General features: G+C 41.1%; 2 protein-coding genes across 2 annotated transcripts in view; both read right to left on the minus strand.

The window, feature by feature from the left end:
* Positions 1 to 11,974, minus strand: part of dyrk1b (dual-specificity tyrosine-(Y)-phosphorylation regulated kinase 1B) — a 75,439-nt gene extending 63,465 nt beyond the window's left edge. Inside the window, exon 1 of the mRNA XM_084358469.1 lies at positions 11,269 to 11,974. The gene's annotated coding sequence lies outside the window, so the exon portion shown is untranslated. The remainder of the gene's footprint in view (positions 1 to 11,268) is intronic.
* A 643-nt stretch (positions 11,975 to 12,617) lies between these two features.
* fbl (fibrillarin) lies at positions 12,618 to 25,140 on the minus strand. The gene is made up of 9 exons (XM_084357398.1): positions 24,975 to 25,140; positions 23,377 to 23,514; positions 22,954 to 23,112; positions 22,686 to 22,780; positions 21,849 to 22,019; positions 21,215 to 21,347; positions 19,384 to 19,496; positions 18,838 to 18,983; positions 12,618 to 12,866 (listed from the first exon to the last, which is right to left on the minus strand). The coding sequence occupies exons 1-9, from the start codon at positions 24,982 to 24,984 to the stop codon at positions 12,842 to 12,844; spliced, it is 990 nt and encodes a 329-aa protein (XP_084213524.1). The 5' UTR covers positions 24,985 to 25,140; the 3' UTR covers positions 12,618 to 12,841.
* Positions 25,141 to 25,997: the final 857 nt, after the last annotated feature.

The following is a 25,997-nucleotide window of genomic DNA, read 5'->3' on the forward strand; positions in this document are numbered from 1 at the left end:
GAATATTGTGTCTGCTCAATACACATCTTAAACTTTGGAATTCTTTAGGCAGTTCATCATCTTTCTACTTTTGTTTCAGAAATGTCTTTAATCTAATATAAAGGTACACTAGATTGGTGGAGGAGCTCTGTATCTCTGTCCATACAGACTTCACAGAGTATGAATTCAAAGTTGCAGCTTCCAGAGTTCATCCTGTGTTAAACTGCCATTCACACAGATTTCAAGGCACATGTCATTACCACTGGGATTTTTTCCTGTCAACCTCCTTAAGTTATCCCAAACCAGTTTTGGAATTGCAATATATTTAACTAAATTATTTAAATTATTTAAACCCAACGCTAATAAAGAACCTGATAATGTTAATGAGGAAAACAGAGTTGTTACCTCACTGTGTAGTTGGAGCTGCAGCCTGTCAGCTGCAGCTCTTCATCTAAAAGCTTTGATGACTCCCAGAAACTGAATTAAACTTTTTTGACAGATTTAAAACTGATCCGCTGTCAAAAAATACCCCAAATGACCGTTGTTGTGCTCCATAGATGTATCTATTTTATTAATGATAGCATTAGTGCTAAACTCTCCAAACAATGCATTTCCTGTGACGAGCCTACTTTCAAAATAAAAGTCAACTTGTGTTTCACCAGTCAAATGTTTTTAATTTGAAGCTGCAGCAGGAGGAACTGTTTCCGTTTGCTTCTGCAGCATATTAAGATCTTGGGTTATTAAAATGTGATGGTATTTCTCATCGAGGTGAAAAGCTGTCCTCGCCACTTTTAAATCATTTGTGTGGTAGCATTTGTAAACAATGAAAGGCCAGAAAACACTGACAAATACCTGGGAAATGGGAAATGCTGTCAGTGACTGGGAGCTTAAAAGGCCAGACCATGGCGTCACAATTGTGACTCACAATGCACGTAATAGCCTAGAATATCTTAGACTGGTCAGTGTAGTTATAGCCAGCTCTCAGCTCTGTATCATGCTTTTAGAAATATTTGGTCAGTCTCTGTTTGCACTTCAAGTATTGAGAGAGTACTACTTTGATTAGAGTTGTTCCTATTCTGATATAATACGGGTATTGGTATCTAATCATATCACATACACGCATTGGTATCGGCTGTACCCAAAGCCAAGGTACCGGAATCAGTATTGGGAAGGAAAAAATGGTATCAGAACATCTCTAACTTTGATCATGGTTTGCACTTAAAAAAATAAGACAAAGAAAAACTTAGTGTTATTTATGTTATTTTTTTATTTTTTACTTTCAATTTGTGGAAAAGAGTTCAGTTAGAAGCGCACACATAGTTCATGCAGTTATAAGGTCTGAAGAGACTCATTAGAAATCATACAGGAGAGAAGCCAGTCAGTTGAGTTTGTGTCAAAACCTTTTACACTGCTTACATATTGTTGGTGTCTTTTACTGCATATGATAATTCATACTCAGTCAGAAAGTAGAACTGAAGTGACATTCAGTACAAGATGATTACTAGTTAAAACATTTCCAAAAGGACCTGCAGTCGTTTGCATTTTGTGACTTTCGATCGGATAAAAGACTGTTTTTCCAGTCATACATGTCATCAATGAAGTTTTCTTTAACTAGTGTTAAATTATCGTCATACCCCTGGTCATAATATCTTGTGACGGCATAAGAATTGTTTAGAAACATGTGGCCTGCGTAATGTTCGTCTTGCAAAGGTAATTATCCAGTCATTAAATAAAAGAAATGCTTGCCACCGCTGCCTTGTTTAAAGATGAACTTCAAGATAAGATAAGCCTGTGCACGCTTCAAAATGTCCGGCTGCTGCACTACCCTCACAGTTCAGTTCCACTTTTTCATTCCATCAACATCACGTCATTAATTAACACTTAAACACCTACATGAATCTATTCTGAATCGTTGGGGATAGGAATCAAGATTCTTTTGTGAATCGTTCTTTTTTTTACCCACCCCTACTTTACACTCATCAATATTGTCTCTCTTTCAACCTACAAATGAAGCAATTGTCAAAATGAGTGAACAAATCTGTGTTTTGTGTCAGCTTGATCATCTATGGGACATCTATGGCATTCAAACCAAATATCAGCCAGTTTTTAACTAAAAATCAACGTTGAAATCCTGGTTGGTGTTCACTGGGATGTTGAAGACATGATGGTTTGCTCAACTCCGATAAAACGGCAAGCCGACATGCTTTGTAGAGGGGTTGGCTTTTTCCGACATCAGCACTGTGCCATCCCAGCATGGTCGCACTGACGTGATCCAGTGTTTCCGACACACTATACTTGGGTGGCCAGCCCATGTAGATTAACACTCGCACAGGCAGATAAAATATGAATTTGAACTGTTTATTTTTCCAAATCAAGATGCTCATTTGTCATTTATTATGCACACAGACCAGTGGACATTTATAACCATCCTGTAACCAACCTACCATAAGGTAGGTTGATTGATTCACAGGAAGTCATGCGTTGAGTAACATGTAAAAAAAAAAAAAATAATAACAACAACACAGTTCACCTTACAAGATGTGATCAATGGCTGCTCATTGAATGGACCGGTTTGCCAGACCACAGGACTGCTACACACAGCTGTCCATGGATGTGTATTGGGGAAGTATGTTGGAGCATTTAGTCAGATGCCAGGTGACACTGAAGGGAGAAGATCTGCTGCTGAAAGGTTATATTGTGGCTCAGATGAAAAGTAAAAATGTGATTTAAACATTGTCAAATCAGAATGATAACAGCCTGTACTTTGTTCTAGGCTTGTAGATGCGTTTGCCCTGCTCACTCTAGAGAGGTTAGTAATTATTCATTAATCATTTCATTTTCATTAAGAATCTAACCAATTAAAAATGCTAGCCGGACTTGTATGTCTCGTGTGCCATTTCTCCAGAGCTCACATATATTAACTTTTATACCACAAGAGGGTGTACTTCCCCTTTGCAGCTCAGAAAAACTAGAAGTAATGTAATGATGTGTGTGCACAGGCAATAACTCTCTGCTGATTTGGTGGAAAAGGACATGATGTCAATAAACGTGGTGGATGGTGACGGGTTTTGATGAGCTAGTGAACTACACTGAACCAGGCTAACGCTGGCTTACCCCTACAGGAGGTTCAATTACAAGCCACATTGAGAAGCTGCATTAGAAAAAGAAAGACCAGCTCAAGGCGCAGTTACCTTCAGCCGACAAGGTGGCTATATGACTGTTGGACTGCATTAACTGCGGAGAGTTAAATCCCTTTTACATGCACCTACATCAGCGAAAACTGGCATTTCATAACAGCAGTTTTGCTCACCGAGGCCATACTAGACATAGCAGACAACCTAGCTTACAGGTTGAACAAGGCTGTGCAGACGAAGGGGTTACCTGGTCGAGTCATAGCCTGTGTACGTGATAATGCGAAAACCATTGTGGCAGCCAACAACCCCACTCGTGGTAACTGCCATGCTTCGCGCACACTTTACATTTTGCCATTATGATGGATTTGCCAGCTATTTGCATCGGGTTGTCGTTGCAGCTCCAAGGCTGCTAAGGCACTTCAATCATAGCACCACTGTTACCAAAGCACGGGAAAGCAAGCAGTAACAAATTAAACTACCAGCTCACCAGCTAATATGGCCCTGCGAAAAAAGAGCTGTCTGCAAAATATTTGAAAGAATGATCAGCGCCAGGCAGTTACCAATGTGAACCAAATCAAACATTTCTGAAACTTGGGTAAAAACTAGAGGTCGACCAATTGGGGATTTTTAAAGGCCGATATAATAACAATAGTTTGTAGAAGGAAAAAGCCAATAGCCGATTAATTGGCCGATATATATATAATTAAAATGATGATTATTTTTTGTTGGTGAAAGCTGGACAGGTAAACATAGTCATCTATATTCATATTTTAAATGTTCTGATTTCTTTTTCAAAATTAAACAATCTTTGGTATTAACTTTATTTGAACTGTTGAACTGAACATTAGGGCCCTCTCTCTCCCACCCTCTCGGTGATAAGTTACAGTAAAACTGGGGCTTTGTAACATTAGTAAAATAGAGTAACTTTAGAGATGTGCAGGACACAGTCTTTAACTTGAGTTGAAAAGCTAGCAGTAGCTGTCCGTTTGACCCATGTATGGCTGCTGCATATCTAATGTTAATGTACAGCAGTTACCTGTCTGTGTCAATTTGTTTACTTTAGATGAAGAGGGAGATTAAGAGGATTTAGATATTTTCAGCAGAAGTGGCCCTCAACTGATGATGATGACTGAGTGTAACCTCCATGCAAAATGGTGACGTACTCCCCCGCACGGTCGGTGGAGGCTGCGCAGCCATCGGCAACTATCGGAGCCAAGTTCAGCCAATAACAATAGTTTGTAAAAAGGTCCTATCAGCGCCTCTAGTAAGAACCTCCCTTTTCTGGATGGAAGCCCAATTTCATTTTCACTTAACAGAAATAACTGATATGATTATTATAGGGCTGCCCCCAAATAGTCGACCAAGCACTGGTCGACCAAAAAATCATTAGCAGACCAAAATTTCATTGGTCGATTGGTCACAGAAAAAAAAGCCAAAAACATTTGGAGCCGTGTCTTGTCAAATTTAAGTCAAAATCTATGTGACTGGCGGCTGGTCTGTGTATAAAAGGCTGGAGGGCTTTTAATTTGAAGGGCCAGACACAGGAGCTCGTGACACTCACTCACTGTCAGTGGTTTTTTTTTACACGGCAGGTCCCTTCGACATCGCGGTTAGACAGTTAACAATTAATAGCCAACCATGTCGGGAAAGACGTCTAAAATATGGGATCATTTTGAAAAGAAGAAGGATGACCACTGGTCGACCAAGAAAATCCTTGGTCGGGGGCAGCCCTAGATTATTATTAGCATTTTTAACTGTCACACACTTTTTAATGGACTTCAATAAACTGTCACAGTACATGGAGTAGGATACAAGCACAGATGGGTTTTTTTTAACAATTTTTCACCTATCAATCAAGGAAAATACTGCACTGACATGCTTACATGTTACCATATGAAATGACTATAAAAAATACACGGCTTGGCTACAGATCAATTACAAGATTGCTTCATGTACAGTTCACAATCAGCACATGGATTAGTAATGAAGTGCTTGAAATCATGCAAAAATCATGTATCTATAATCATAAATCCTTTGGTTGGTCCGCTTGCGTTCACACCACGAACGACAACACCAGAGTCTGCTGGGAGGTGGACCAAGACCCACTTTTTCAAGTAGTCTTGGTCCGTTTGTTTGGTCAGCCCAAGGGTTTGATTGACAGCTTTCACATCGAAATGAACCAAACTAACCAGGAAAAGTAATTAGTGAATAACTGTGGCCATTTCAAAGAATGTAGTTCTGTTTTTTTCAATTGAGTTGAAGTTGATGGTGAGTCAACTCAGACGAGACCTATAGATCCTCTCGATTGAAAATCTCTTAATTGACGAGGCCAGAGCCAAAGACTGCTGACCTTATCCCCGTCCTAACACAGCTGTAGGGCAAATATAAACTGCACTTATTTTTTAAATCGCCCGTCACATAGCATAATGGCGCACCATATCACCCACCATAGAAATTTCCGTTGCTGAGGCCGACTTGATTGCAAAATGACATTGGACTTTGGATTAGTAACACCTGTCACACTACGCCCTCCTTCAACAGCCATCTTGCTGACTTGCAATAGATATTTTAACTTTATCAGCATTTATGTAACAGTTAATTTAAAAGAAAGGGTATAAAATTGATATTTACAGTCTTTATGATTGGCCGAGCAGCATTCATAGCCATTGTAAAATGTTTTAACATTGTTTAAAAATGTCAGGTTTGCTGATGATTTTGATTTACCGGGTAAGGCGAAATGTGGATGAGTGAGTGAGTGAGTGAGTGAGAGGAACAGGATAAAGGAGGACGATAAAGAGGAGACAAGCCGATATTGAGGAAAGAAACTGAGAAGCTGGAAAAGTCAGAGCTGGTGTGCCAAGAAAGATCTCGTCATTGACTTTCAAACAATTCCCTGAATGGAGCTCAACCAGACCCTCTGTCAGTTCTGTGACACTGTAAAAAATAGAAAGGGGGAACCCTGGCTTTAGCAGTCATGATGTCCTACAGGCAGGCCTTACAAGTACATCATAAATTCCACCCAACAGCCGCTCCTGGTGTCTGTTTAAAGATCCCAAATTTTTCACAAGAAACAATGTTTTCATTGGAGTAGTGGAAAAACACAACAAAGGGTTAACAATATAAACTGAGAAAATATCAGAAGATACATATTTTTACACCTATTTTCCTTAATAAACAGGAAAATACAACACGAATTCAAGTTTCTCTCTTTTACTGAACTAAGACAAGTTTAATTGTTAACTCTGCGTAAAACACACTTCATTCAAACTTTGTCTTTCCCCAATCACCAATGATTTTGTCAAAAATAAATCCTCAATTCAGAGTAAAGTGAAAACATTCTAACTCTACACGCTGTTTTCCCCCATTGCTGCTGCCAGATTCTCTCTCCTCTGCCGCTTCATCGCTCTTCCTTCCCCGCTTGCTGTGTCTTCTCGTCCCTGGAGTCAAAGTCCCGGTCAGAGCCACTGTAAATCACCTCCTTCCTGTATCCCCCGTCTTCAAACTGGCATCCGTAGGTCTGGGAGGTTGTGTTCAGTCTCTGTCAGGTTTCTAGCCGTTTTCACTGGGAGGTTGCTGAACCCAGTTGAGCTGAGCTATCTGTAAAGTGCTTTGTTCATTCACTGTTCATGCAAACCGAACTTTTCCTCCTGCTGTAGCTTCACATTTAATGCATTTCACTAGTGAAAAAAAAGATGATTTTTATTTTGAAGTAGGGTAGTCTCAGGAAATGTACTGTGTTCATTGAGTTTATTGTTACATCGGAGTACTGGAACTAAAAACAGCTGGTAGATGAAGAGCTGCAGGTGACACCTACAACTTCACAGTAAGGTGACCAACTCCTTTTAATTAATGTTACCAGGTTCCTGTTAGCATTTCATTTAAATCGAAATATTGTCAATTAGGCACTCTCGGTTTTCGCTTCGACAGCTTTCCCCAGCCATTTTCTTGTGACTATTGTCATCTTATAAGTGAAATGTGACTCCTACTCCGTGCTGCGACTCTGCTGCTGGCGCTGCTGCAAGGAGTAGACGGCCTGCAGCAGTTTCTACATATAGTGTCCATCATCCAACTAAATATTGATTTCTTGAAATAGTGGAATGACGGAGGGGGTGGTGGGCAAGTACTGTAGTTGGTGTATGCCCAACCACCGTCTATCACCGGGATCACCAACTGAAACACATCCACTGATGATCAAAAATGTTCAGCATGAGTAACAGTGCTATTATTCCAAGTTAAGTCAATGAATGTAGGCAGACAGGAGCAAAGAGGAACAAGACTATTGAGAAAGTAGAGAATGAAGAGAAAAATAATTCATATTCATCATGATAATGTTTCGAATTAGTTTTGAAATGTATCTGTCAAAGCTGTCACTCACGGTCTGAACTTTTTTCACAGCTGTGCTTTCAGTCAGAGAGCACATTGTCTGTATCTTTTGTGACTGCAACTGCAAAACCCATCCAGTGGTAAAAGCAAGCCAGAAATTTACATAACATTGTATGTGTGGGAAGGAGCGTTAACTTATAGTGAGAGAGAACACAGAACGTCTGGCACTGAAAAAGCCACTCCTACATGCTCCACCCCCACTGTGCACCCAGTCTGGGATCTAATTGACAAGATTTGACAAGATATTACAATCTATTTTTGAGTTGATGACGCATATCCTCATGCATATTGTGGCACGACACTTGGCAATATTGCAAATTATTATGCCACAATATATTGCTATACCACAACTTACAAGATATCAGTGTCACAGTCATGTTTAACATTAACACTAAGAGTCAAATTTATATCTAAATTAGATTAAGTGTCATTGTATTGTTTTTGTTATTTCACATTTTTTCTGTCCTTCCATAAAATATGGTTTCAGCTTGTAAGTGTAATCACAGAAATCTTAGCATTTCTACATACTCAGGGTGGTGGTGATGGGTAAGCAGTTGTGTTACACTGACAATGTTGTGAAAAGAACTAATCATCCTGCTGGCCACAGGTGCCTGGAACTAAGCCGCAGGTTCAGCTGAACATCTTTCATGATGAACAGAGCTCAGTAGCATAGCAGGTTGTTGGCACAAACCAAATGTTTTCACTTTTTCATCAGTAGCTGCATAGACACATTTCTGTCTCAGGTACATCTGCTAATTAGGACATTGTTCTATACTAGTTTGTCTGATGACAAAATAAAAAGATTAACAATATGGCTTAGATCCTGTGTAGCTCAATAACATTGCAACTGCCTGAATTACACATTCAATTCCACTGGAACCTTGCACATCCTCACTGGCAGGAGAAGGAAATGTGTCCCTTCGCCCACCCTGGAAACAGCTTGATGTTAAAACAACTTCTAAAACTAGACGTTGTCAGGGGGTTGAAATATATAGCCAAAATTAAAACTGAACCAACGTCACGTTGCAACATCAATGTCATCTCAACATGCAGTCTTCAACATCGACACTGCCTCAACGTACAGTCTTCATCTTTCAAAGAATATTCGATTTGAAAATGTCCTGACATTTTTTGTTGAATAACGGTCTTGCAAGAATTACATCAATGCTTATGGTGACATCAAAAAATTTTTTAAAAAATTACTGTTTAACATCGATTCAAATCAACTTTGTGAATGGTGTTCCCTACAATAGTAACGCTTAGGTGCATCACCCAAGCCGTTTTGAATGGAACAATTGATGAATAATCAACACTAAGAGACCCAACCCAACTACCTAAATGCTCTTTTCCAGATCTAATGGATGTACCCAGTGAGCACCAACTCGGACTTAAACATCAGTTTTAATTTAAAACTGGGTGATATTCAGTCTGAACGTCTCAGATGTCTTTTTGCCATCTTTTCAACCAGCTGAAATGTGTTTATACCATCAATGTGTCACAAAACACACTCGTTTTTCATTTTAATGATTGCTTAATTTGTAGGTTGGAAGACAAGTGATACTGATTAGCGTGAAGGTATTTCTTCATGTAAACTACATTTCACCAATGAGTGAAATATGACTTTGAAGACGTTATTTCAATGTTTTTAATGTTTCATATACAATGTCATAAATATGGAACTACACAGGCCATGAGCTGCCAACAAGAAGCTTCAGGACATCGTAATGGGAGAAGTTTCATACATTATGGTAAAATAAATTGTGCTTAATGCTGTAAAGTGCATACGCAAAAACATAGAGCATTACAGCTTTGACTACTCAGAATCATGATTTGTGGAGCAAAGTGAGCAAGCATAAGGAATAATTAAGATGCTTCAAGTTACTGAAGTGTTTGTGGCTGTCCATCGACAGGGTATGGTTGTTTGATTCCTGACCCCTGCAGTGAAAATTGTTGTCACTATAAAGACTCTTTTTATTCTGTACAATGTGCAAATAATAAGATAATAATTATCGTTATTGTTCCCATATCTAACTTAAAAGCCAGTACTGCAAAACCTGGGGAAATATTGTCTTAATGTGATCATTTAATCAATGTCTTCAAATAATGAGTGAAAAAATCTCACCTTTGAACCAATTTGAACTTCAACAGAAACAGAAACATGTTCACTGAGTAATTAGTTAGACAAGGATATGGTAATAATAATGTAATGTAGGTTGAAATATATACAATCATTCTTAATATTTAATACACAAAGACAACTCTAGGTTGCATAATATAAAAAGAAAAAAAAATCTGAGCATTCTATTCCAAGAATTGGGAGTTGTTTCATAAAAGACAGAGGAAAGTTGGAATATGCTAGGCATGTGCAGTAAATTGAAATTGAAATTTGTGCTTAGGAACTTTATATCACTTCTTATGCAAAGATAACTTTGAGGTTGCAAAGTACTGTATAAGAATGTCAGGGTATGGATTTGTGCTCAATACATTTTACATTTCTTACACGGATGGCTGTCCTGTGGTTCAGGTAAAACTTGCACATCATTTAAACCATTTTTACACAGGAGGTTGAATGCAATCATGCATACAAGTGGTTCAAAATTACCAACATATGATTTGAGAAAAATGAGTAGTGGTTGGGGAGAAAGGTCCAATTTGAGACTCAAATATGTTGAACACAAGAAAAACAGCAACCCCACTGTAGAATAGACTATTTCAGATTACATCTTCTGTTAAGTAACAACAGAACAAGGACTACAGAGACCCATATAGTCAGACAGAGAGATGTCAAGTCATGATTCTTTCAGCTGTGCATCAGCACTGGTCTCATTATAATCCTGTTCCTTAACTAGAGGCATCCATCTCCCAGCAACTGAGTGCCTGTGTCCCTCTTTTCCAGGGCAGGGTAGGGGCTGATGCGGTAGCTAAGCTAGCGGCTAGCATTAGCTGCCATAGCAGATGAAATGCTGCAGATTTACAGAGGACAATCGGGGGTTGCTGGCTGGCTGCTCTGACAACTAAAGCAGCTGCTATCCAACCGACACATCGGGATATAATGACCTACTGTATAGCAGAGCATATCAACACGTTTCGATCATGCAGCAACACACCCATTCATCTCCCATGTCTCCCTTCGGTTTGCTCCGCCGGCATCCTCTCCCATTCTATCTGGTGTCGTGCGGTAACTTAAGGCAGGTCGCGACTGCTACCGAAACTTGCCTAGATACACACTAACGCGCGCGCACACACACACACACACACATACACACAGATCGAATCGATCATTTTTCTCTAAATGGCCAACATAACACTTTGTAGACTCGCCACATAGTTAGCTGTTAGAAACGACTCAGTCACAAGGTAAACGAGAAGGGCAAGAGGCTGATAACAGAAGACTTGGAGGACATTGCATGCTACTATAACGGGGTAACGTTGTGAAGTCCATCACCATAATGCACTTATCAGCTACTGTAGATGCGACAGCCAAGCCTTGATTGTTGGTCCATTGTCCAACACCGACGTTAACCCACCTCTTTCATCAAAGCCTGCCCAATGCCCTATTAGCCATCTTAACAGCAGTGGTAGAGGAATGGGGACACGAGGCCGGTGACAGGGGCGAATAACATAGGAAGGGGTAACAATATGCCATCAAGTACTGATATCGCTGATTGACTATCAAGCCTTTAATATGCACATACTAGAGACAATAGTCAACTAGCGCTAGGCCCACATAGACACGAATTAAAAAGACAAACGCCGACCGGCTATTTCTTACCTCAGGCGGTGTGTCGAACCAAGTTCCGCGTATCAGCCATATTCGGAACCTCTATCGCCCTCCGTCCACACGAACCGAGCCCCCTCCCCCGGGTCAGTCGTCCCTCTTCCACAGCAGAAATCCAAATAATGTGTTGCCGATAAAAATCCCAGTGCGTTTAGTTTCCAGTAAAAAAAAAAAATGCGTTATTCTCCGGAGCTCAGAGAGCGGCTTGTCGATAGGGACTGATTGCCGGCGCAGCACGGCTAGCCGTGCCTAAGGGGAGGTGGGCAGCCCACCGCCTCAACCACGGACACCCCGAATTCAGTCTTCTTTCTGTTCGGCAAGCGCAATTTACTTTGTCGAGTTTTTTGTCAGATATATAAAAGAGACCACGTTGCAACGACAGCGTGGGTCAGTTAGATTAGCAAGCCCGTCCGCTTGTTCAATTAATGTAGAGGCAAGAAGCTAACATTAGTTAGCTAGCTATTAGCTAGCATGCTAACAGCTAGCTGCCTAATAAAACACTGACATTGGAATTTGGAGGAAGACAGTCCGCACACTGCAGGCTGCTTGGCGGGCAACGGCCAGCCGATGGGCCGCTGTACAATACAGGTAAACGATATGAAAAATTATATTTTAGCAGGCACAGCTACAGCTAGCTCTATGCTGGCCAGCCCCTCCGTGATGTTAATATCGGTCAAAGGAGAGGGGCTGCATTGAGAGCGCACTCCCGACACCAGGCAAGTACGGCCCAGCGCGCTCCAGAGAAATTTCCCACAAAATGGCTGCCAAAACAAATTCATAGCGGGCAGTCACACACTTTACTTCCAAAAGCTAGCCTTTAAATGGAAATGTGTTGGCGTTATTATTTCTCATGAAGCAAATCACAGTACCCGAACCCACCTCGAGGTATTTGTCAGCAGGCATGAGAGAAAAGAGGCATTTTTTAACGAGCTGACAAAGTTAACACTAAGAAACCTGATTGATTCCCTCGACTTCTATAGAACAGTGTAAGACCAACACCTTTGTTCAATCCCAGAGTCAATATCCCAGAGTCAATATCCTGTAAAACAGAGGCCATACGTCGGAGGTCTAAATCTAGTTTGGACCAATACCAGTATAAGAAATCTGGCCATCATCTCACATGCAGGTCCAGGTGATGGCCCTGGGCTGATTAACTGGCAACTGGACCACCACGGACCTGCGTTAACTGGACCTTCATGTTAAGGGGACATGAGAGCAGTTCAGTGCTTATTAACCACCAAAATGTTCTCATGAATGTTTGTCAAAATGTTTCCAGTGTTAAAGTACTCCCATGTTCTGTTTGTAACTATAACAAGGCTCACAGATTACAGTCAAATCAAAAACAAGAATCAAACATTTTATTAAAGTTCTTGGGTATGTCAAAAAAAACAAACATATAAACTGTATCAAGCACAAATTGTAGCTTACAATAATTCTGCTTCATACTCTGGCAACATAAAAGTTATACAACTACTATCAAATTAGAAGAGGAGGGCAATATACAACACTGACAAAGTAGATGGTGGTTGAAAAAGGTAATCGGGTCTCCAGAGCTTTCTTCCACTCCTCATTTCTTCAGTTTAGGTGGTGGTCTGTGGAGAGAAACAGGCACATGTTAACACATAAAAAAAGAGCAGGATCCCTCTTTGGTTTTTGAATAGCCATCAACACCTTTTAACCAGTATTTTTTTTAGAATATGAAGTGATATTTATGAGGCGCTTTCCATTTAATCCAGTGCTCAACAGACAATGAGCTCCGGTGCCCCGTCCACGTAACTGGACTTATTTCCACACTTGGTTATGTCACTGTACCAGCGCTGGAGACAGAATCACACTGGACTGCATCTCCCAGTCAACACTGATGATGTCACAGGTAGTTGTGAAACTTTCATTTGAGAGAGCTGTCCAGTAGGTGCTAGCTAGAGCTAACGTTAGCATTGCTGCCCTGGCTAGTTTGACTATCGATGTCATGATGTACTCTGGCTCGAGGTAACGTTACCGAAATATCTCTTTGAATCCCTTACCCTCTACTACACTGATTGGCAGTATACATCTTCAACCAGCAGGCACACTCTCCCCCCCAGGTGGTAGTACTGAGTTATTATAGATCCCACCCGAGTTCTGACAAGAACCGCTCTACTGTGCCTCTGATTGGTTGACCTCAATGGATGTGTTCTCTATGCTTGACTCAAGGCGTTGACTGAGTCGTTCTGTTGATGTCTATTTTTCGGCAGCTCTGATCTGTAGTTTTGCAGGTAAACACACCAACCTCTATGGTCACCCTTCCCGTCTTCTGCTGCTCCTCTGTAGGTCACACATCCTCCGGATCTGCTCTTTGCTGCAAGACTGTCCAGCAGTCTACCAAGGCCATGGAAATCTGTCAGTGTAACTGACTCGTTATTATTTCCAAACTGTACATTCAATGTTTTTTGGATTATGCGCTGTAGTTGCCCTTTGGCTGTGGCAGCTGCAGTGTCTCTGGGCTCATTAGGTAGAACGGCCAGTCTGGGTGGTGAAGTAGTGGCAGCCCACCCTGCAGACAACTGGATGATGTGTGACCCTGAGAAGAGCAGCGCAAGACCGGGAGAGAGGCCAAAGAGGTCGGTTTGCCCGCAAAACTACAAATGCAAAAAAACAGACATTACCAGAACTACTGCGTGCGTGAACAGTTTGAGTCAAGCATAAAGAATGCAACCAATCAGAGGCGGAGTAGGGCGGTTCCTGAATGAAACCCGTTGGGATCCATGATAACGGAGTGATATTACTAAACTAAAGAGTAGCATCACACATTTTAATGTACATTACCTTTGTTGCCTTTCTGGAGGTGTTATTTAGGCTAGGCTCACACCAGTCTTTGAAATCATAATCTATTGTGAAATGGGGTAAGGATTTCACAATCCCAATGATTTATACATTACAAACCTTAGAGAGTGGGACACTTAAAAACACTTTAATGTTTTATGGAGTCTGCATTTCAAGGAATCTTATAATAGTTAGGATGAACAGATAAACAAGAAAAGCAAATCATCTTCTTGGTCAATAACTCTGTAAGAAAGGGGATTACCATCTTTTTAACACTACACAACACAGTTTTAAACCATTTTATATCTGCTTTTAGGAGCTGCTGCAGCCTCCCTTTAAAGTTGGGAAAATGACTTAAGTACTACTCCATTCTGACATTTCTTTAAATAAAGTAGAAGATTGCCATTTCTGTAAATAGTTTATCAACAAAACATTCGTCAGTAATACAGTTAAGGTGGAAAAAATATTAATATATTGTATGACGATTAAAGTGGTGCTCCCAAAATCTGTGCTTGTGCTCCTAAAATTGCTCCTAGGAGCACCGGGGATACTAGGGGAAAACGTTAGTCTGGAGTCCTGCACAGAGAGCTGAGTGCAGCAGTTTTGGAGGGTCTGGATGTATGTGTCAGCCTGTCACCATAACTCAACTCTGGGAACATTAGTAGGTAGGGGAAACTGCTTCACCTCATAATCCCAGTCATGGAGCTCTGGAGCAGGACCAAAACCACTTGTTCCTGTCTGTTTAGTTGTTTCAAATTCACCATATTAATATGTAAATTCACTGCCTCCAGATCTTAATACTGCATGTCACTGTACAATCGACTTGGGTGTTTACATGGTACCACACTGCTAAGTAATTACTACTACTGGCAGATGGTGAAAACGTTGAAAACAAACTCCAAGGTAAGGTAAAGTGCAAGAGAAACAAAAGGTGAATGGTAAAATTGCTACCCCAAACGTTTTGGTGTCACTCGTTTTGAACCTGTCCGAGTACTTCTTGATTGGGTTTCTTCATCAGACTTTTTTGTAATGAAGTTACAAACTACCTTCTCCTCTGATGCCGGCAACCTCATCATCCTAGACAACCTCAGTGCAGAATTTGGCACAAACCACCATCCTATCCTTCTCTCGCGTCTCAAAACTGTTGTCAACATCACCACTACTGCCCTCTCCAGGCTCAAATCCTACCTCTGATAGACATCAGTTTAACAGAAGCAACAACTGCTCCCCTCTCCCCAAAAATTGGGGTATTACAGTTGCTGTGCTAAGGAACACAGCAACTGTAATACCCCAATTACAGCTGGGAGGAGGTATTGCTTTATGGAGATTGCATTGGACTAAAAAAAGACTACTTGTCATTCACCTGAATCCGAGGAGCCTGCTGACCAAAACAGAGAAGCTCAAGCTTCTGACAACTAAACTGAAGGCTGCCATAATTGTGGCCAAAGAGACTAGGATCGACAGAAGATGTGGAAATTGAACTTCCTAAACGGCGAGGTCAATGTCACGTTATCGCAGGCTCATGTCATTTACCTTGGCATTACTCCAGATCAGTCACTCTCAGGTGACTTTATAGCTGAGAAATTATGATATACAAGTATATGTAAGTGTCAGTAAACTCAAGTTCTCGTATTGAGAACGAGGCAGTTTGACTCACAATTAAAAGAAACCTTGTATTAACACTGATACAGTGCCCTTTTGATTACGCCTGTTCTGCATGGTACAGTGGCCTGAAAAAGAAACTAAGGTATTTAAGATGCAGGTTAACAACACTGTCCTGTAGGAGATACTGAATACAAGAAGCCAGGGATGCTTAAGGTGGAACAGTTAAAATTCTACAGGGACTGTACTGTGGAACAGCCCTCCAGAATCCAGGGAGGTTTTTAGATGTCAGGTCTGGGTCCATATTTGGAACAAGATGACTGACTAGATGGAGACTGGCAGTCCACGAGTATGTATTGCGCTTTAAAGAAGAAAAAAAATGTTTTCATGAGGAAATGCTTTAATAATGTAATGACTGAACAAAAAGGACATTAGGAGAGAGACTGAAGTTTCAAGCCTGTATTTTATATCTAGGTGTGTTTGGATCTTTATTTTAGATGAATCTATATATGTTGTGTTATTGTCCGTCCTGTTGGGGACCATGTTGGAAACAAGTGTTCTCACATTTTACATGTTATCCCTTGGATTTATCTTTTATACCCATAAATAAAATCAAACTTCACAACTTCCACTGACAGCTCTCCTGTGCTCACATCTGCGACCTCAGTTTCATCCTCCACCAACCCTCTCCTTTGATCAATGTGTCAAACACATCACCAAAACAGCCTTTTTCCTCCTTAAAAAGCATTGCCTGTCTCCGTCCATCCCTCTCCTTTTCAGCCACGCATTCATTACTTCCAGAATGGACTACTGCATTAGTGTCCTCCACGGTACATCCTCCAAAATCCTCAAGAAACTCCAATATATCCAGAACTCTGCTGCTCGTCTGCTCACCCACTCCCGTGATCACACCACCCCCGACCCTCATAACCTCCACTGGCTCCCTGTCCCCAACTGAATCCACTTCAACCTTCTCATCACTTATAAAGCCCTCCACAAACTGACTGCCCTCTACTTGACTGACCTCCTTCGCCGGCATTCCCACCTGCATCCTCAGGTCGGCTGACGCTATCCTCCTCCCCCAGCCCCTTACTTGAAGTTTGAATGCATGTTTAGATTAGAATGAAAATTTTTATATATGGTGTGTAGTGAGTATTTATCTTGACTGTGCTGCACTTTGTTATTTACATATGATTGGTTGAGATGTTATCAGAACTATTTGATTTTCATGTGTTATACATGGTGAACATGCAACTTTTTAGAAGTCCACAAGATGGAGCCGTTTAACCCAGTTAATCCAGCAAGTGCATGCAGGTGTGGCAGAACCACCTTATACATTCAACTCAAGCTGTACTGACATGGGGGAAAAAACTAAGGATAACGTATACAATTTTACAGCTGCCACAGATCTCAGGGGGTCCAGCTCTTCCACTTCTGAAATACTACTATAATATACTAACCCAACTAAGGCCTTTAATCTGTTGGTGTAGGCCGAACTATAAAGATGGATGGAAATGAATTCCGCAAATAATGGAAACATCTCTTCATTAGATTTAGGTTCCCTCACTGGCCAACCAACTCTTAGATAACACCATTAGTAATTAGTTCACTATTAGTTCAGACAGATCAAAACACACAGCAGAAATGTTAAAATAGTTTGCATATGACCCAGGATTTACAACTACTAAGGACAACAATTCAGAGACTGGTCCCTCCAGTGGGTTCATAGCACACTCACTCAGTTGTCAAGGTACAACAAGGAGCTTTCAAGAGATTAACGACAAATTCAATTTGCAGAATCTGAACCGCACTTACAAATGAGACATTTTGAAAAAACAATTCAATACTGATCGAAGAGAGTGAGCTCCTTTATATTAATGGGAGCATGAGGGTGAATCTTGTATAAAAGGTCAATTTAAAATTATACTTGAGCCTCCAGCAACTTATGAGAAGTAGGAGGACAAATTTGGACAACAGTGAAAAACCATAAGCTCTTTCCATTTCGACAGAATTTAGAATGGATGTAGTCACTTCTATACACCTGCCAAAAAGAAATGCAATGTCTGTCACCTGTTTATGTAATTTGACAGACTGTTGGGCATCTAGTCGGCAAAAATCATTTTCATATATTTTAAGGTTTCCCTCTGTGGGTCCACTTTGCATCCTGGAAACCATCTACCAAACCAAAAGCAGTTCTGCGCTGATGTAGCCAATTAAGAACTTGAATGGATGGAGAGAAACATTTTTCAGAGTAATATTGGTGGCTTTTAAGAAATCCCTAACTAAGAAACCTTCTGTTAACAGATGGATTTATATTTACATTCCATATTTTACACCAAATTTTACACCAAATTTTACTGGTATATGCAGATCTTTTAAACACAGGTAAAGCTGCAAAAAAGCAGCCTGTATCCAGAAGACGTTGAAATTTGTTTTAAAAAAAGTCTTAAAAGCACATTCTGAATGAGACCCACTGATGAAAATGACTTACAGGCAATTAGTGAAATAATGCATTGAAGTGGTTTAGAGTCAATAACCTAATTGTATCTAGAATGCAATCATTGTTTGCACAAAGTCTGGCCTGAAAAGTGGTCATCTAAGAGGCTGTGCACTGTCCCTGTCAAATAAACAAATACATAATTCATATTTCATCTCACCTTTCTGAGCTAAAGTAAACAACAGTGTTAGAACAATCTTCAAACTGTTAATGAAATTGATCATTTGGATGACTGTATCCAGGCATCTCACTATCTTAATCTTTGTAATAGATTTAAGGAGATGTTATATTGGATATTACACAGACAACACAGACCACCTTAAATTCTGAACCAAAATAAGCCCAGCAGATCCTCTGTGTACTGAATCTTAGGTGTCAGGTGGAACTTGTAAGAATCGTTTTGGGGCCTGTTCTAAAATCTCTAAGTTCTAGTCTTATATAGATAAGGGTTTAGTACAGGAGATGTAATGTCTGTAAAAATAAAAGGGTTGCCATCCAAAGCAGGAGTCTTACACTCTCGAAGATTTAAGTTTGCAAAAACAAATGTCTTAAACATGTTAAAAAAACAAGATCAAATAAAAAAACAAAACAGTTCAGTTGTGTCATGGTAAAGGGGGTTGATCTTATCTGAGCTGCTCAGGACAATCTGGCTGATAGTTTACCTGTAGATGCCAACCACCACAGCATGGTCTCTCTCATAGGGCTCCAGTGTGAGCTGTTCCTGTGGCTTCATGTTCTCAGAACTCATCTTCTTCACTTCTGAGGCAAACACTGCCTCTGGAGCCGCTGTCGAGTCTATACAGTTAGCCTGAAGCAAAGAGACACATCAGAGTCTACACAGCTGACAAGACAGTCAGTACGAACAAACAGATCAAAACTAGTCATAAGCAGCAGTGAGAGTACTGTACTGTGCATGAAATTAGTTTCCGGGTCTTAATTACATTTGGTCCATCGAGTATGAGATGCTTCTGATCGTCAAATAATGTCTAAAAACATTTAAAAAGTGAGTTTATTTGGCAGATATCAATCCATTAAAATAGTCCTGTCAAGAGTCCAGAGAGGCCCAGTCAGCCACATCCCACCTGTTTGAGTCTTACATCGTCTCTGGACTTCAGTCACGTCACTAGCTTACTACACAATAACAGGACATAACAAGTTTGTGCTGAAGGTTGGAGGACTGCTATCTGTCAAGGAGGTCATCAATGTACCTTGATTGAGATAACAAAGTGTCCTCCGTTCTTCAAGAAGTTGTGAGCATTCAATGCAACAATCCTCGTCTGGTCAGGCTGGGCAACATCAGCAAAGATAACATCCACCATGCCTGAAAAGAGACACACCATTACTCTCTGCACACTCAGTGTGCTGTCACAGACACGCATGCCTACAAACATTGTGACAATATGTATCCATTGATGTCTATTTATTTCATCAATTAATTGTTACCACAATGTGAATAAAAAAATGTTGACAGGAAAATTTTGAAAATCTGTTCATATTGCTGTCCAGACAAACCCAGTCTGATCACAGTAGCCATCTTAAAGCATTGTTTTACTTTTTATCAACATTTTATCTGCAACTCCAATAAGTAATTCCCATTGTCTGTATGATTCTTTCTCACTGGATGATTTTTTTCCTGCTCAGTGCATGTCTGATGCTCGTGCAAATGCCAGCTTCCAGTATGACTACTGTGAACATGCTTGTCAGGGCCTATTAATAAATCCACATAACTTAAAAAGCCCAACAAAACCATGAGCTGCTGCTGGCAGCTGGCCTCTTCATTAGGAGGCCTGTCAGGTGGGAAGCAAGAGAAGAGACAACCTGTCCACATATTACTCTTAAACTCAATCTGAAAGATGAACCAAGTGTGTTGTTCCCAATGAGGATGGTGTGCCTTTAGGACACAAGATGGGCAGAAAGAACACAACCAATTGGAAGAGCCACCAGAAGACACTATTTGCAGATTCAGGGTGTTAGTGATTAGCTTGCTCCTTCAACATATCGTTAATGTCAAGCTTGTGGTAAACATCTATTTCCTCTAAAAGATCATTTAACTAACCGTCACTAGTAATAATTGGACTGAATTTCTAACCCCAGAGTGAGCAGACTGTGACTTTACTTGTTTCATGCTCATTTCCCCTTCTTGATGCGAGTAATAGTAATGTAAACTCCCCTGGTTCTGATGTGTATAGTAAGACTTTTAATTGAGCCTGAGATGGGTAAGGAAGTAAGGAAAGTTTAAATGGAGGTATGCATAGGTGTGAAGGTTGTAAACAAATGAGCATGCATGTAAATATTGATGTGCAAGTGGACAAATTCAATCTATAAAACATAGGATAATAATGGATATGTAGAAGTGAGGATGGAAGACTGAAAGTTGGTCTGAGGACTGAGTTGTGGCCCACAAGGACTAAGGCAATTAAATATCTCTTCCTGTGCAAAGTTTCTGAATACTCTGAGACCACCTTTTCCACATAAAAATAGGTCGGGTTTGTCAGATTATAAACGTAATCAGTGTGTGAATACCAATTATGAGACACTGCTTGAAGCAACGCTCTGAAAATAAAACATATGGTAAACAGTATTCATTGTTCAGTTGGTTTTAAAGAACAGACTGGTATAGTTCTGAAGTATTGACTGCCAGTGCTATTGTACAGGGTGATGATGGATCACCAATTCTTGCCGAATATATCGGCTGCTAGACATTGATTCTGGTCAGCTGCTCTAATCCACTTCCAGAACTCTAGAATTGCTGTCTGTCTGTTGCGAGTTATACAAACGCCACTCTGAAACTGAATTCAAGCAGCCATACCAGGCTAAGATGCACCTGAATAGATCCGTTTGGACCACCTCCAAGTGCTGCTTGGATCAAATGTCCCCAAAAGCTCATTTAATTTATTTTTTTGCTGTTCAGACGGTCTAAAATCAATCTGGATACATATCATCTGTACAAGATATGGACTGGCCGTCTAAACAAGGCCTAATTGTGGCCTGCCTGCCAGCATCTGTGGAGTGCTACTACTGGGGCTCAGGACTACCTACCAACTAGCATCCGGTATTTGTGTGGGTGCCGAGCATCTTCGATGATTGGAATGATGTTGGTGCGCTTCTTTGCCACATTGAGAAGGTCACGACCTGATCGATGGGAGAACTCCACAGCGTAGACCAGCCCTTCCTGTCATACACAAGACACACGTTACTTTCATGTTTACTTACCCTCAGCAGAACGTTACATTCAGGTTCAACTGTACTATTACTGCCTTGCTTTATATTCATGTATGCCTTTTCTTATTTGTTTTGAAAATGGAGCAGTTCCATCTTTCCATCAATTTCAGTGTTAATGTTTCAATAACACTCTGCAGTCAGTGTGGAGTGTGACGTAGTGTGGATGAGCGGTTCTAAAGAAAGGTACAAGCAGCAAAACCAGAGGCCAAGCAATCGAACAGGCACTGGAATAGTGCGATATAAACTAAGGACAACAAAAACAAGACTAAAAAAAAACAGCTGACAAAATTAATACTTTCAGAATTATTGTTGGGACATTCTGAGCAAGTTTTTTTTTTCTTAATTAACTGATATTGTAAAGGTTCTTGTGAATATTCGATGAAAAATGGCCACATGGTGGATGTGTTGTATTCAATGACAGTTTAAACCTTTGAGACATTTCAGTACTCACCGGTCCAACTATGTCAGAAACGTGGGACACTGTGGTGCCAGAGGCAGCTCCCAGGTACATGACCTTTGCTCCGGGCTTGATGTGAATCTGGTCTACTCCTCCCAAGATGGCCGCTGCTAGCTTGGAGCGGAACGGGTTCCAGGCTCTGTACTCAATCTTTGTCTCGCCCTCCTAACAGACAAAGAGTAAGCAAACGTTGAATCCTAATGGGGCCACAAGACCAATGACAATAGCTGCTGATTTCTCAAGATCAGAAGTGTTTGAGTACCAGCCTCTGCCCAAAAAGTTCCTGTCATGTATATGTGACGCCATCGCATCTCTTATCAGTTCTTCCAACATTTATAATTGCTTTATCAAAAATAAAATTCAGAACAGGATGAAAGTGTATTCATTTTCAAGAGTAACAACAGTAATGTTAACAGCAAAGTCACTGTATAAACTCAATATCAGGCTGGAAACTAATCTAAAATGTCAGTAAAACTAATTATTTCCTGATTATACAATGAAGAGTACAGACATCAGTCAGAACCAGTCATTCCTCCTGCCAAGTGATTCACTGCTGCAGGTACGCCGATCATATTTTCCCCATGTTTGTTAGAACACATTTCAAAGTACTAATTAATGAGCCGCTAAAGTTGGAACTTATGGTTACTACCATTACTGTCTTTAATAATTCAGCCCCAGGGCCCGTTTAATACCAGGTTTCTGTACCCACCCCTCTGATAACACCAAATGTGTACAGGTTGGAGGGTCTGCATTATGTAACTGAGCCTTTAGCAAACAGTTATGATTGTAGTGCGATACTGATGTCCTACACTGTTTGAAGTACAATCTCACCTCCACACTGATCCTCTTCTCTCCATACACAGACTCTCCAACCACCATGTTCTTTGTCACCAGGGCATCCTCCTTCCCTCTGGAGATGAACACACCTGAGTGGACACAAACACACAGTGAGTGTCTCCACTTCCACACACACACAAATGTTCAGAAAATGCATCAAACCATTCCATGAGCTTAAACCACGCTGCAACAGGGTTTCAGCACGTAGTGACCGCATCCCAAATAATAATCCAGAATGACTTTAAACAGGAATAATACATACCTTCGTGTCTGTGTGGCTCAACCAAGACCTTCTTCCCTGCTCCAAAGCCACCACGGCCCCCTCCAAAGCCACCCCGTCCTCCTCTACCTCTCGGGGTGCCTCTGCCGCCACCACCACGGCCCCGAAATCCTCCACCGTCTGGAGACCTGAATCCTCCGCCTGAATAAAGGACACATTAAAACAGAGCCACTTGGGTCAGAATGATAACCAACACCTGAGCCTTGATGGTACACACTGCACTCATGCCAGGTTACACTCAATGTGTTGAGTTCATAATGGTAACCAACGTGTGTTCTTTAATGAAAACACTGTGTCCTGTAACTGCTTGAAAAAGTCGATTCTCTACCACATTGGATTAACAATAATGTGCATGTTGTGATGACAGAAATTACATGACGTCTACAACACATCTTGCAGCCTCACCTCTTCCTCCTCTGAATCCTCCCCGTCCTCGGTCGCCGAATCCTCCCCGTCCACCGCGGTCACCGAATCCTCCTCGTCCTCCACGGTCACCGAATCCTCCTCTGCCACTACCTCGTCCTCCACCACGAGGACTGAACCCTACAAGAAGAACACAGATAACAGGGGCTGAGTGTAACATGTCTGCTTTAGACTCATACGGGTCTGATAGAAGTACCAGTTACAGATGGGAGCCCTCAGTAGTTACAGGAGCTGTGTGGTTCTGAGAGGAAATTCAAGCTCACAATTTTAATATTCACAATATTAATGAGGTAACGATACAAACTAACTTTCCATAAGTGAACAAACAAGCTGTTCTCAGAGGAAAATAAGGTTCCAGAACATTGTGTGAAGCTAGAAAGGTGGCAGGGTCCGCCACATATAAACAAAGTAAAACAGTATAAACTGTGTTGTCCATTAAGGTCAGTTGTTTGTTTGTTTATTCAGTCATGAAAACAAAGTTTGTTTATTTAGGCAGAAAAAACCAAAAGAAATCAGCCAATGAACATCCTTCTCTTCTCATTAACATTTCTTCACCAAAACTACAGACTGCTCCTTTACACCACCACAGTGTTGTGTGCAATGAGGCGCTGACCCGCTTTGAGAGGTGGACACAGGTCGTTGTGAGACACTCAGCATGGTGAACCAACAATGTGACCAACTACAGCCCAGCTCGTCAGTGGAGTCGAAAATGGCGGCTGGCTAGCTAAAGAGCTTCGTACACACGACCGGAAATGAATGTATCGTACCTATAATATAGTACCCAACAGCTTTTTAATCAGAGTGTACCTAGGGCTAGTGTTTCTGACATGTTTGGTGAGGACCTGTGACCAACACGCGTTGGTCTCACGTCCTCAGCCATGGACGTAACTGAGCTCCACGAGCACGCTGGAACTGATCATGTCGGTGGACGGTACTCGCTCCTTCCCCATGTCAGACTAAATGTTTCTAAACAGTTTTTACACACCCGTGAGACCATGAACTGAGTTCTGGTGAAGACTAAGCATCTGATAACAAACTTTATGATCTGAAACAAGTCTGAGTGACTGTGTGGGACGCGGAACGACTCCGATCAACACAATAACACATGGTTCCGACCCGGGCTTTAATTTTAAAGCTACATTTAAGTGTCGAGGTGGGAGCCTGTTGCACAAAGGAGGGAAAACGAGAGCGAACATGTTGTATGTGGCCCGTTCACAGCTCCGGTAGAGTCACAGTCCCGCTGCTGTTGATCTGCTGTACGGAGCTCAACACGTGTGTGCTCCACGACACAGCGTGGAACTGTTCACTGTCCCTACAGCCTGTCTACACACAGCCTGTCTACACATAGTCTACACCTTCCAAACCAAACATTACATTTCCTCTGAGCAGTCTGCTCTGCTAACGGAGAGACTGTTCACAGTCCTGGCAGCACTTTTCTCTAATATTAACAGTTTGCTGGGCAACATGGCGGTGTAGGCCGAGCCCGCACGAGCTCATTTAACATCAAACACTCGACGAACAAAATATACGAGTAACCGTGACGTGATAAGAGCGATGTAAAAAGGTGTGTGTAACGTTACCTGGCCTCATGTTGTCTGCTGTGAAGAGTTAAATGTGTCTGCTGCTCCTCTGCGTCTCTTCCTCACTCACTGCACGGACACACTACTTTCACACGTGTAGCTGCGCGACGGACAACTTCTTCTTCTTCACACGTTTCCGCCACGCGGTACTGTGCGAAATGGCTCTGCGACGCCCGCTGCTGCCCCCTACCGATAGGAAGGAGCCATTTCACTTCATTTCTGCAGAGCAGAAGCACTTTATTGAACATATTCAAGAAGGGAAATCAACAGTTTGCTTACGAAACAGAAGTGTATGCATGAAACAAAAATATACATCAGATACAACATTATACATATAAATAAAATAAAAAATACTTTAAAAAGACGTACACTTAAAGTATACTCACCTATAGCATAAAACATTAAGTACTCAGAGCTTAAAATTTTAGGAACAAAACACATGGCTTCATATAGTTTGTTTAGGAACTCACTATTCTCAGACATCAGTCTTATAGAAGTATTGTTTATGTTCATTTTAAAAATTGGTTATTGAGGGTTTGTTGTTCCATATGATATTTACCCAGTAAGATAATTATGTTGAGCATACTTGACACCTTTCTTAGAAGCTCATTCATATAAATCATAATCTAAAAAAGCTCTGGATGGGTTCCAGTGATACAAATGTGACAGAATTCCCTGTAGGAGCCATTAACATTAATCTTTTCAATAAATTAATTTCAGCCCTGTGATGAACTGGCGACTTGTCCAGGGTGTACCCCGCAGCTCTCCCAATGTCAGCTGGGATTGGCTCCAGCCCCCCCGTGACCCTGAAAAGGATCAGTGGTAACAGACAATGATGGATGGATGGAATGAATGAAATGAACTGTATGAATTGGCCATGTTCATCCATCAAATCAACAACACATACCACATTTCCTACCACTCATGTTTGCACAAAGAATTCCTATTGATTGTAAAGGTTGTATTATTCCACAAGGTGGCACTGTGTGGTGTGAATTTGTGGGTAAATATCATTTCCCAGTA

This window comes from Pagrus pagrus, assembly GCF_965226575.1.
Source record: "Pagrus pagrus genome assembly, chromosome: 7".
Classification (NCBI taxonomy): domain Eukaryota; kingdom Metazoa; phylum Chordata; class Actinopteri; order Spariformes; family Sparidae; genus Pagrus; species Pagrus pagrus.

Bases quoted from the DNA above. Each gene is read 5' to 3' on its own strand.
- fbl (XM_084357398.1), bottom strand. The intron at 22,020-22,685 runs GTGAGATTGTAC...TTTGTCTGTTAG, and splicing joins AGAAGAGGATCAGTGTGGAG to GAGGGCGAGACAAAGATTGA. The intron at 19,497-21,214 runs GTAGGTAGTCCT...GTCTCTTTTCAG, and splicing joins CAAATACCGGATGCTAGTTG to GCATGGTGGATGTTATCTTT.